Source organism: Cajanus cajan, chromosome 4 (genome assembly GCF_000230855.2).
Source record: "Cajanus cajan strain Asha chromosome 4, NIPB_CcT2T_4, whole genome shotgun sequence".
Classification (NCBI taxonomy): domain Eukaryota; kingdom Viridiplantae; phylum Streptophyta; class Magnoliopsida; order Fabales; family Fabaceae; genus Cajanus; species Cajanus cajan.
Window position 1 is genome coordinate 1,553,022 of NC_138520.1, and position 11,531 is coordinate 1,564,552.

At 29.3% G+C, this 11,531-nt stretch overlaps 1 protein-coding gene across 4 annotated transcripts; it reads right to left on the minus strand.

Annotated features, from left to right (window-relative positions):
* Nucleotides 1-4,210: 4,210 nt before the first annotated feature.
* Nucleotides 4,211-9,016, minus strand: LOC109788877 (phosphatidylinositol/phosphatidylcholine transfer protein SFH3). 4 transcript variants are annotated; one of them, XM_020347726.3, is made up of 15 exons: nucleotides 8,890-9,016; nucleotides 8,463-8,624; nucleotides 7,349-7,601; nucleotides 7,115-7,214; nucleotides 6,750-7,016; nucleotides 6,443-6,520; nucleotides 6,250-6,351; nucleotides 6,119-6,168; nucleotides 5,811-5,910; nucleotides 5,630-5,722; nucleotides 5,470-5,529; nucleotides 5,264-5,378; nucleotides 4,802-5,154; nucleotides 4,651-4,722; nucleotides 4,211-4,562 (listed from the first exon to the last, which is right to left on the minus strand). In XM_020347726.3, the coding sequence occupies exons 2-15, from the start codon at nucleotides 8,506-8,508 to the stop codon at nucleotides 4,533-4,535; spliced, it is 1,719 nt and encodes a 572-aa protein (XP_020203315.1). In that variant the 5' UTR covers nucleotides 8,509-8,624; nucleotides 8,890-9,016; the 3' UTR covers nucleotides 4,211-4,532. The 4 variants fall into 4 exon arrangements, with proteins under 4 accessions (XP_020203315.1, XP_020203312.1, XP_020203313.1 ...); XM_020347723.3 differs by having other exon boundaries at nucleotides 4,802-5,160; XM_020347724.3 differs by having other exon boundaries at nucleotides 5,627-5,722.
* Nucleotides 9,017-11,531: the final 2,515 nt, after the last annotated feature.

The following is an 11,531-nucleotide window of genomic DNA, read 5'->3' on the forward strand; positions in this document are numbered from 1 at the left end:
CGCTCTATCTTTATTTTTTTCTCCCCGGGTGTGTTGGATTAGGGAGGGAAGTATATGGAGAGAGAGAAAGAGAACAAAAAAGACATGAAGAATAGTAGATAAAAAATAAAGTGAAAATAGATGTTTAGTTAAAATAAAAATAGAGTGCGCGTTAATTTTTTGAGAGGTTATTTAATTTAAAAATAATAAATATAAATTATATATATAATAAATTATGCTAATATATATATATATATATAATGTTTGGTTTTTTTTTTCTATCTCCTTTACTTGTTGCTTTTTTTTTTCCTCTGGGTGTTTTTGATAGGGAGGAGGGAAATAGAGGAAGAGAAAGAGAAGATAAAAGAAGTAAAGATAAGAAAAGTAAGTAAAAAATAAAGTGAAAATATAAGTTATTTAATTGAAGGAAAATAAAAAGGCAGAGTGAAAGTTAATCTATTGAGAAGTTATTTAATAAATACAAATATATATGAGAACGGTTTCATTTACTCTAAAAATTTATTTCATTTAATAATTTGTGTTTTATATTAAATTTTAATGATTTAATAATTAAATTAAAGAAATTTAACGTATATATCAAGTTTATAAATTTTTAAAATATATGAAAATTATTTGATATTTTATTATATAAGTTCTAATCAATATATAAAATAATTTTATAATTATCTATCAATTTGAATTAATGCTACAACACTTTGAGTTTTATTTTTAAAAAAGTTAATAAAGATTTTAAATAATTAATTGGATTATTTTATTAATGAGGGTTAGCAAATAAAAAGGAATATTTAAATTATTTAATTATGAGTTATTAATTAATTATTAAGGATGGAAGAATGACTAAGGGGGGTGTATTGGTTTAGGATTTCATAGGATTTTAAAAGACTTTTTTTGAGTAAAAAAGTCCATTGGTATTCAATCAGTATTTTATGTCACTTAAAAACAAATCAGTGGTATTCAATATGAATTTTCAAGATTTTTTAAAGAGTCCATTAAAATTCACTGGTATTCATTTGAGATTTTTTACAACTTAAAAACAATCCATTGGTATTCAAAAATATAAGGATTTTAAAGGATTGTTGTGTGAGAGGGATTTTGAAGGACTTTCTAGTGTTATCTATAAATACCAGATTCATAAAACAATCTCATCCAAACCCATCGGATTTTGAAGGATTGTTTCAAGTGATTTTTTAAGTGTTTCAAGAATTTTCAAGTGAGATTTTCATCTTTTTTTTTCTATGCTCCTGTCTTCTCCATTTTTTTCTCTACTAATAATACTACACTATTGTTCATTGCTCATATATAATATTGTAGTATTGTTCTCATCTCATTCTCCTATTTTGTGAAACTCTGATATGTAAATGATAGTGTCATTGACTTGCTCTATTTTTCTGTTCGTTCTCTTTAATTGACTTGCTTTATTTTATTCTATGTAGTTGAATTTTTTCCTTTATATAACACAAAAAAATGCTTGAAATTTTAACTTTTAAGTGGTATTTTTTTATAACACACGTCAAGAAAAGAAAAAGGTGAAAGATGAAATTGATATCATAATCTCTACAATATATATATAAGATGAATTTGTTAGGGTTTCTGTGAGTAGAATGAGATGAAAATGGATCTTAGTTGGGTAAAGAACCCTCTCAGCATAAAAACTGCGAACTCTCTCCTTCCATTGAATTTGTTACTCTTATCCTTCCTCCTTTTATGACTCAACAATTATTTTATTTTTTTTACTATAAATTTTTCTTTTTGTTTTTATATTGTGAAATTAAGAATTTTTTTATATTTTTAAAAAAGAAAATTAACATAAGACATTGCAGTATCTAATTTTTTAGGGTTTAGGATTTATGTCTTCATTAGCTTATTTTAAAAAAAAGAAATATTGTTAAAATATTTGTTAGAATAATTTACATTTATAAATATCGTTAAAAATTATCATATAATATATAACTAAAATAATATATATATATTCTCTATATTTAAATACTTTCGTTTATATAAAAAAAATTATATATCTAAATATTTTCTCAGTATCGAATATACTGATTTTTTTTATATAAAAAATTATCTTATGTTTCTATATTTCCGTTTTTACATGTTTTTTGTATAATGACTGAGGTATTTGATTCATTTGGATAGTCAAGATATATTCGATCTTGTATGATTGGTGTGCTTCTAAAAATAATAATATAATTTTATTAATTTTGTCTCTTATCCATAATTATTTATATAATTAGTTTTCAACATATATTGTTTTAGTAATTCAAATGGGAGATTCACAAGGAAATAATAAAGAAAAAGGAAAAGAGAAAGAAAACTATGAAGCTTGGACCAATGGAGGATTCCGATGAATTGTTACAATTGATAGTGGATGCTATGAAAAGAGGATAGGATATTATGGAGAATTATTATTATTATTTATCTAGACATTATTATTATTTTTTATTATTTTTGTCTTTGACTTTTTTTAAATTTGAATTTATGAATTTTTTTTAAATCTTATCAAATGTCAAAACTCCACAAAATTCCACTGAATCCATTAAAATCCCGATTAAAAAGTCTTGCAAAATCCATTAAAATCCTGATTTTAAGTCTTGTAAAATCCTGCAAAATCTTAAAAGTCATGAAAATCCTGCAAAGTCTTTTAAAATCCGCAGGATTTTTTTTAACTAAAAAAGTCCTTTAAAATCCTAATCCAATACACTCCCCTAAGATTAAATAGGGTTATATAGGGTTAGAGTTTTCTTTATAAAAGAAGTTATGCTTGGATTGTCTCACGCGTCTCACTTTTCTTTACACTTGTGTGCCTTAAAGAGCTTGAAAAATTAGAGGTATCTAGAGATGATTTTAGAGATTTGCACCCAATTGTTAGTATTTACTGATGTAAGAGTGAGAAAGTAATTTTGCTTTCGGGTATGTGTTATATATAGGAACGAGATTACAAGATTGACTCCCAATCTTGTTTTGTTTATGTATGTTATATGAGGGAGAAACCCAAAATTTTGAATGTGAATTGTATTATTGTGTCCATATAATTCTTTTGTACTCTAATTAAAATAATTGATAAGTAATCATATTTATATTGTTGGTATAAGTGCTTATAATTATGAATATATGGGTACCTATAGATTCATGTGTAAACCTTAAGAATGGAGTAAACTAAATTATTAATAGTAATGAATATGAGTAAGTGAATGGATGTCTTAACAATGTTTAATCATGCTTGTTGTGTGTTTTGACCGATTATAATTCATTAAAATGCATGTTGATGACATTGTGTGAATTTTGCTTTTTTGCAAAAGCATTTGTTATGACGTGACATCAAGTGTCGTGTGGCCACCAAGTGTGGGAGTAGCAAAGAGTAAAAGTTGTGCTTTATATTTGGTTTCCTATTTAAAGCTCCCATTCTTCATCTTTTATTCTTTTATTTCTTCATCTTCTTCATCTGTTGGGTTCAATTTGAGTTCTTATTCTACTCATAAGTTCTAACATTGAGTTCCTATTCTGTTATTGTTTCTATTCTTTTGATATTGTTGTTTTGATATTTAATTATTTAAGTTGATATTCTGTTGTTTTTAATTTATTTATGTTGTTTGTTATTTATTTTTTGTTTTTGTATTATATATATATATATGTCATTGTGTCCACCATAGGTTGTCATATGTATACAAGTTTTTGTCACATTGTCATAAACTGTTATCTGTTATTGATAACTTTGGTTGAGTCATGTATGTGGTTATCAATCTATAGCTTATATCGGTAGTTAGAATGAAATATTTCTTACTTTCATTTTCTCTTTGTTGATGTTTGGTGTGTGCTTGTAGGTGATGTTCATTATGGGGATGATGAGACTAGAGACAAAACTTAGGTCTTTCATTAAATTATGCTTTGATAGGATGTGACATCGAGATAGTAGTTAGGACTTTATTTCTATTAGTTGAATTTAATGTTAATTTTGTTGTATTTACTCTTTTAAATCACGATTTTATTTATTGTTTTGATTCCGTTCGTTATATGATATTTTTTTCCCATGAAAATCTGTCTTATTCAGTAAAAATATTTTGAAAAATCTTTTTTATGATTATTGAATTATATGTTATGTTGATATGAAGTAGATGATGTCACATTTAATGGTATCAAAAAATGGTATTAAAACACATTTTCTCTTCTAATACGGAGCGGTTTGGAGACAAATCAAAACTTTGGTGACTTGTAAAAATATATTTCATGATTATTGCACAAGATAATTCCAAAAACTTATTTTACATGACATTTGAGAATGATGCAAAGCGGGTTACATTGATAACACAAAAACTAGTGTTACTATCAATGGATTTGAAGACCAATAATTCGGAAAGCAATATAGTCTGATATTTTTCTAGCATAAAAGTAACCATGCCTAAATTGATCCAACGTATGCACAGTTGTCAAGGAATGGGAAACTTTATATTGTGCAGGAGTTTATAATCAAATACTTTATAGCTGTTGAAAGAGAAAGTCTCCAATTTTACAACTCTTCCTCATGTAGCAAATCACGCAGTGAAACAGCGGAGGCCGCGGAACTGTAATCACAAAGCCAAAAAATGTGTCAACATAAGTGGTTGATATAATCTATAGAAGAAATTTGCATGGCTGCAAAGTATGACATACCAACTTCTTCTTTTTCTTCTTCTCAATTTGAGCTTGGAGATCCACTTGTCGAGTAAGGGCATCATCAAGTGCCTAAATCCGAAATAAAATAGTAAGCAAAATAAAACACATTGTTATGAAGGCATTGAATTGAAGAATAAAAGTGGTAAACCTTTTTGGTGGAAACCAAGTCTTGTTCCAGAGTGGTGACTCTGCTGAGAGCATTAGTGAGCACTTCCTCCTTTTCAAGTGGCATGCTAGGTCTCTTGCTGAGGACGCTCATTCTCTCTTCTAGTTCAGCCATGCGCTTCATCATGGCCATGTAATCATTGCATGATATGTCCGCCGCTTTCATTATGCTACCATCATATAATCCTGCGCTCCCATACAGTGCTGCTTCAGTGATTTTCCTTGGCATGTTCCTTGTCATGCGGATCATGGTCACTATTCCCATCACAAACGCCATTATTCCACCAATGAACTGGTTGCTCAACCCATCAGAAGCACTCTTGCTAGGGAAACATTCTGCTCCTTTTGCAAAATCAATTTAGTTTTAACAAAAGCAAGTACAATACAACACAACAGTGCATGGGAAAATTCATTCTATATGGCAGTACGTGTTACGTAATAATACCTTTAGAAAGTGCAACTTTATCATTTTGTATTAATTTATTCCAGGATGAATCCATTGGCTTATTGAGCACAGTGCCAAATGCGTCACACTGATACGCACCACATTTCTTTACGCCCTGCAATATATATAAAGGCCATTCATCAGAAACATTACATGACTTTGAGAAAGAAATTTTGATTTACATTGCATCATGTAATCAAACTTACTTTTTGGGATACACACTTGACATCAACATCGTATGTCTGTGGAAATGATTCTTTGATTGCCTTGATTTATAGAGCCAAAAGAAAAAAGTTATACTCAGTTATAAAAATTTCTGACAAAGCTTTTCATTCTGAAATTGCCAAAAGGTAGGAAACTCACTACATTTTGAGGTGTTGTATTATCTTCTGTGATTGTTTTCTCCTCAATCCCGGATAAGATTTTTCTCTTGCATTTGCCCTCGCCATTTTGAATCATCTAATTCATCCAGAACAAATACTTTATTGTTTTTCTTTGCTGTTCATGTAACTAGAGAGAAAAAAAATTACTTTCTACAGTAAACTACCTTCAAGATGTCTGGGTTGTTCCATGGCCCCTTGTCAGAAAGCATACAACCACCTTTATCTTCACAAGTGCAAGTGCCACCCAAGAACTCTGGAAGTTCACTGGTAAATAGATAGAGAACTGAGGTGTTATTAATGGTCTTAATTAATGAGTAAATCAAGTGTCACAATGGAAGACAGATCTAATTATTTATTTATAAATCAACCCAATTTGGTCACAGTGTGAACTTGGATAGCATAAATTTCTAGGAAGATGAGTGTCAACTGTGAAATAAAACACTTTAATTCAGTGAGAGGAGATAAATTTAACCTGGCATCAATGATTTCAAGCAACTTGCTCTGGTATTTGTTACCTAGGACCTGATCAACAAATCATTAATCTGTTCAGTGTCCCTGCTTAACTGAAAATCAACCTTGGTTCATAAGACTAAAAATGTTTACATGGATTTTTGCGGTGGTCTTGGGATCTAGGAACGACTTAATGGTGTTCCACAAGAGCCTAAATCCAGAACCAGCATTGATGATGAACATACGGTTCAGTGACTGCATAGAAAGGAAAGTTCAATTAGATAATTTGAGAAGGCAATTCAAACTTTTGCCATGCCTATGTAGATAAAATAAACTAGTACAATACCTCAGGGTAGTTGTCACCATCAATCTTCTGAAGCCTCTGGAGGAGATCCCTAGCAGCTTTGTTCAAACTTTTAAGGCCCTGACCAAGCATGCTAGTCAACAATTGTGTGCAACTTCATTCCATGTGAAAAGCATAATAACAATTGATATCATGATATGATATGCACCAAAAATAACATTGGAAATGAACATTGCCTTGTTAAATTTATGTTGGATAGCATTTAACATTGCCTTGTTCAAACTTTTCTCTTGTTGGTTTTTCTTTGGCAAAGGGATTGAACTATATAGCCCTAAAATTTTATACATACCACTCCTTGCACATCCAAAATAGTTGTGCTCTGGTCAATGTGCTTCTTTGCTGCAATGGAACATGCAGGCAACTTAACAGCAAAGGTCCTCTCAAACTCTTTTACATGGTATTTGAGATAACGATCCATTGTTGTTACTTGCATCAGCTTGGTAGAGTCAACCTGGCCCAACTTTTCAATGTAAACAGGTCGTCCCTCCTTGTCAACCCCATGATGTCCTTGTGGGTAGTACTTTAGAACTTCATCCTGTTCCTCGAATTCAAAATCCTTAAAGACAAAAAAAATTATAACATTAGATACATAAATAAAGTTATACAAAACATCACAAGATGAAGAGTGAATTTTCTTTTTTTGCACAAGAATACCTCCGCGATAGTGTCAGCACCAAATTCCTTCCTCCATTTAAGCATATCTGCCCACATTTGTTTTGTTTTCTCAATGTCATACTTCCTTGCTCTTAGGAATCTGAATCATAGTACAATTAAATTACAGGGAAATTAATAGAATTGTGAAATTAAGTCATTAAACATAGCTATTCATACTACAGCTAGTAAATAAATAAATAAATCACTGAACAAGAAACCATGTCACAAGGCTACCTTAGCATCATGTGATGATCATCATGTTTTGAAGGCAATAGCTCTTCCAAGATTAGTGCTTGGCGAAAAGCATCAACTGCTTGCAACTCTTCTACATCAATGTCATCAGCAATGGATAGAGACATAACCCTGCTGTGCCTCCTCCCCCTCTTGCTCAGGGAATTTTTCAACTTAGATGAGGCACTGATTGCCACCTTCTTGAACGATCCAACCCTTTTCTTCTTTTCATCGTCAGAACATTCAAGTTCATGAACTAGAAGAAAAAAATTAGCCACAGAAGCTTGAATAAGATGATAGAAAGAAAGAAATTCACACTCTAAACATCCTCATCTGATGATATACCTGTTTCCATTAACAACATTTGCACAAATAAATTACATGTTTTTCAAATACATGACATCTGGATTTATAATGCTTAGTTTGTTATCGAACCAACAATTAATGAATAGCAGTATAGCATTGAAAGCATTATTATCCTTACAATTTTATAGGTATATTCAATTACGTAAAACCAGTAACATTAATCTATTGTGTTTGTTTGGAACTTTATATTGGAGTTGTTGCAATTGAAACCAAACCCTAGAAGAAATCAATCATTTGCATTTCTAACATTGATTCACATTTCTGTAAGATGCATGCATATAGGCTTTAATAAGATAAGCAAGCACATCTGACTATAAAATGTTTGTCTATGATGATTAACTAATGTCAATTTCATATATTCATTTTTCCCATCATCAATTCATCACAAATTAAGGCTATGTTCGGATATCCGTTGAGAGGACTCAACCAGACGTTGATTCCGATTCATGCTTTTCCGATTAACAGACTTGAAATGCGTGAAAATAATAAACCAAACACCCACTAAGAAACCTGCAGTATTCCACATTCTAGCTGGTGTAAAACAGATAAAGAGATTATTTGGATACAAGCTTAAGAAACATTCTTTAAAACTTCTCTATCCAAAGATATTCTTTATTTTCAATCGAAAAGTTCTCAAAAACACTTTACTTGAATGCAAACAGACTCAAAGATTTCGTTGTGCATGCATAAAATTGCAGACAAAATCTGCAGAGGATGTTGTGAAATATGAAATTGAACGAATTAGACTTACCAGGTTTCATGAGTCGGTCAACAGGCGTGGACATAACTTCAGCCATGATTAATTGAATCTTGCAATTATAAGCTTGTTCAAATGAGCAAAGACAGCCCTGAGGCAAACAAAAATCAAGTACTATAATACATCAAATGCCCAAAACGGAGATTTGACGTACGCCTGCACGTTAATATAGCCATGAAAAAAAACGTGTCAGAATTAAACCAATGCTTATAATGCAATATATTTAGCATGCATGGAAAAAGATAAAACCGAGAAAAAGAAAGAAACATAGACATGTTAAAATGTTAACGATCAAATATGCTGCTCATGCAACTAGAAATGCTAATAATATGGTGTATAAATCTCGTTTATGAATCAACATCATTATTTTCATACAGTTAATGTTGGAAGGAGAAGGAGGTAATAGAATCTTAGATTGTACCTTGACACAGGAATGTAGCTAGGGACTGCAAAGCCAGGAGAAAAGTGCAATATATGATCCAAATATATCTCTCAAAAACAAGCAGATAATTTTAGAGTTTGCTATTTTTTTTTTATGTTTTATTTATTGATTGTCAATTTCCGTTGACGGGGTCTTGATGAGGTGATTCTTTGTCAGCTTCAGTTGCTATGAGAAATGGCGTTGGCGAAATGCAAGCCACTCCGTTGCTTCACAATGTCACATTATTTTTATTATTATTATTATTATTATTAACCATACCTAACAGCTCATACATTATGAGTTTAACATTATCTTTGTTCCAGATACTCTCTGTAAGTACACACCTCCATTGCATTCTAGCTTCATTTTTACCATTAAAAGAAAAATAAATATCTTGAGAATTTAATGTTAAAAATGTCTCACTATCTTCGGTTTTAAAAAGGAATTATTTAGGATCTTTACAAATCTATTATTTATGTTTCAAATCTTTGTAACATTATTTAAATTTAAAGATGTTAATATTTTGTTTTGACTATTTTAAGATTTGTCTCTTTTTCAAGATTAAGATGTTATCCATATTTAAAATTTTGTATTGTAATTGTCAAGAAATAAAATTTTGACAAACTCTTCTGAAAAAAAGGAAAATATTTCTCTAAAAAGAAAACAACCATTAGATATTACCTTTTGAGTTAAAAAAGAAAACAAAAACTATTATAAAGCAATGAAGTAGAGATGTTTACTTTTTGAAATTCTGATCTGATAAGAGGTCAAATATTTGACGTAACTATTTTATGGAGAACTAAAACAGTAAGTATCTTTTTTTAAGAAATTAATTTGGTAATAAATTAAATCTTTGAAAAACAATTTATAAAAAAATATTTAAAGAACTAAAATGATGAAAAATAAAATATTTAAGAGACTATATAATTGGATGACCAATATTTTTAAAGAACTAATGTGGTGATGTGTGTATAACTTTGAATGATCAAATTTTGGGCTCCTCGAATAAAAAAATTAAAATATATTTTCTCTGTATCAAATTTTGATAGAGGGTTCTAGTGGAGTGATTTTCACTCCTTTCTTTCACAAAAAAATCTATTATTTCATATAAAAAAATCTACTATACAAGATTTTTATTTGGTTCGATGATTTTTTCTTTTTTGACTGTAGAAAGTATTTATTAGTTTTGGGTATTTTTAGTAGAATTCTTCTTTTTCATTCATTTTTTTATATAGACTTAAATTCGAGATACTATTCACATTATGAAGATTTTACTTTTTTAAATCTTTTAGAACCCTCTCACCCCCCTTGCCTACGTTGCAAAGGTGACAGCTGCATTTATTGGTTAAAATATGTATTTGGTTTGCACCTAATCATTTGATTAATTTGTATTAAAAAAATAGTTCAATTTGGAAAGGACTCCTTAGCAATGATACATTTTTCATTTTTCTCTTTTTCTTTTTCTTTATTTTATATTCTGTATATTTTTTTTTCCAAACTTTAGATAGAATTTCGCAATAATAATTTTATTGAAAAATAAGTGAAATGAAAAACAACTCAATTGCACATGTCACACATACTCACTCCTTTTACCATGATATTAATGTAAAATATTCTCTATTAAAAGTAAAGACTTATTATCTTTATTAAAATATCCACTATTAAAAATGATAATTTATCTTTATCGATGATAATTAATAATTATTAGTACATAAAAAGTGAGTATTCCCTTTTTAACATAATTAATTCCATATTTAAGACTAGAATTTTAACTCTAATTAAATATCTTTTAACCATATGATGTTGCAACATATTTATTTGTAATTTTCAACAAATTTTAGTTAATAATAAAGATTTAATAGAACATAATTGATTAAAAACTTACTTGTAACGTAAATACAACACTAAATTAGGTTGGGACACTCCCAAACGTAAACTGAGCTGATTCTAATAAATTTCAAACACCTGAAAAATCAATATTGGGCGAAGCTGAATTAATGACATATATAACTTATAAGATATTAATAATGTATTTTAAATAATTAAGAGGTATTCTTGAAGGGATTAAAAAGACGCATAACTGATAATTAATCCATTTATGGACCATCATATATATAAAAAAAACATACTAATTAAATAGCCCTAATCTTTCCGAGGCTATACTTGTTGACACAAATAGGATGCATAGTAATTACTTATATATAACAATTAAAAGTTTAGGTAAGGGAATGATGCCTTAATTCAAGGTGATCGAGAAAAGTCTTCAAATCAAAATAAAATAAAGTCTTCCTTAAAGTTAATTAATGTATAAATAGTTTCTCTCACTCAACTATTTATTTATTTTTATGTATGGCTTTTCCTTTTCCATTAATATATAAAATTGAATTTATATGATTTTGCTTGATTGAAGAGAGAGAGAGTGGCTATTGTTAATATGGAGCTCCACTAAGTCCATGTCGTGACTCCTACTCACTAAAATGTTCTTCCACATTTCACAAATTTCTTTCTCCATCAACAACATTAATTATCACACTCTAAAGCGAATAATAATATTAATTGAGATTCTCAGGTATTAAAATCTCACTCATAATTTTTTAAAACCCAGTTTTATAGTAAAATAAATTATATTTAATATTTTTAGA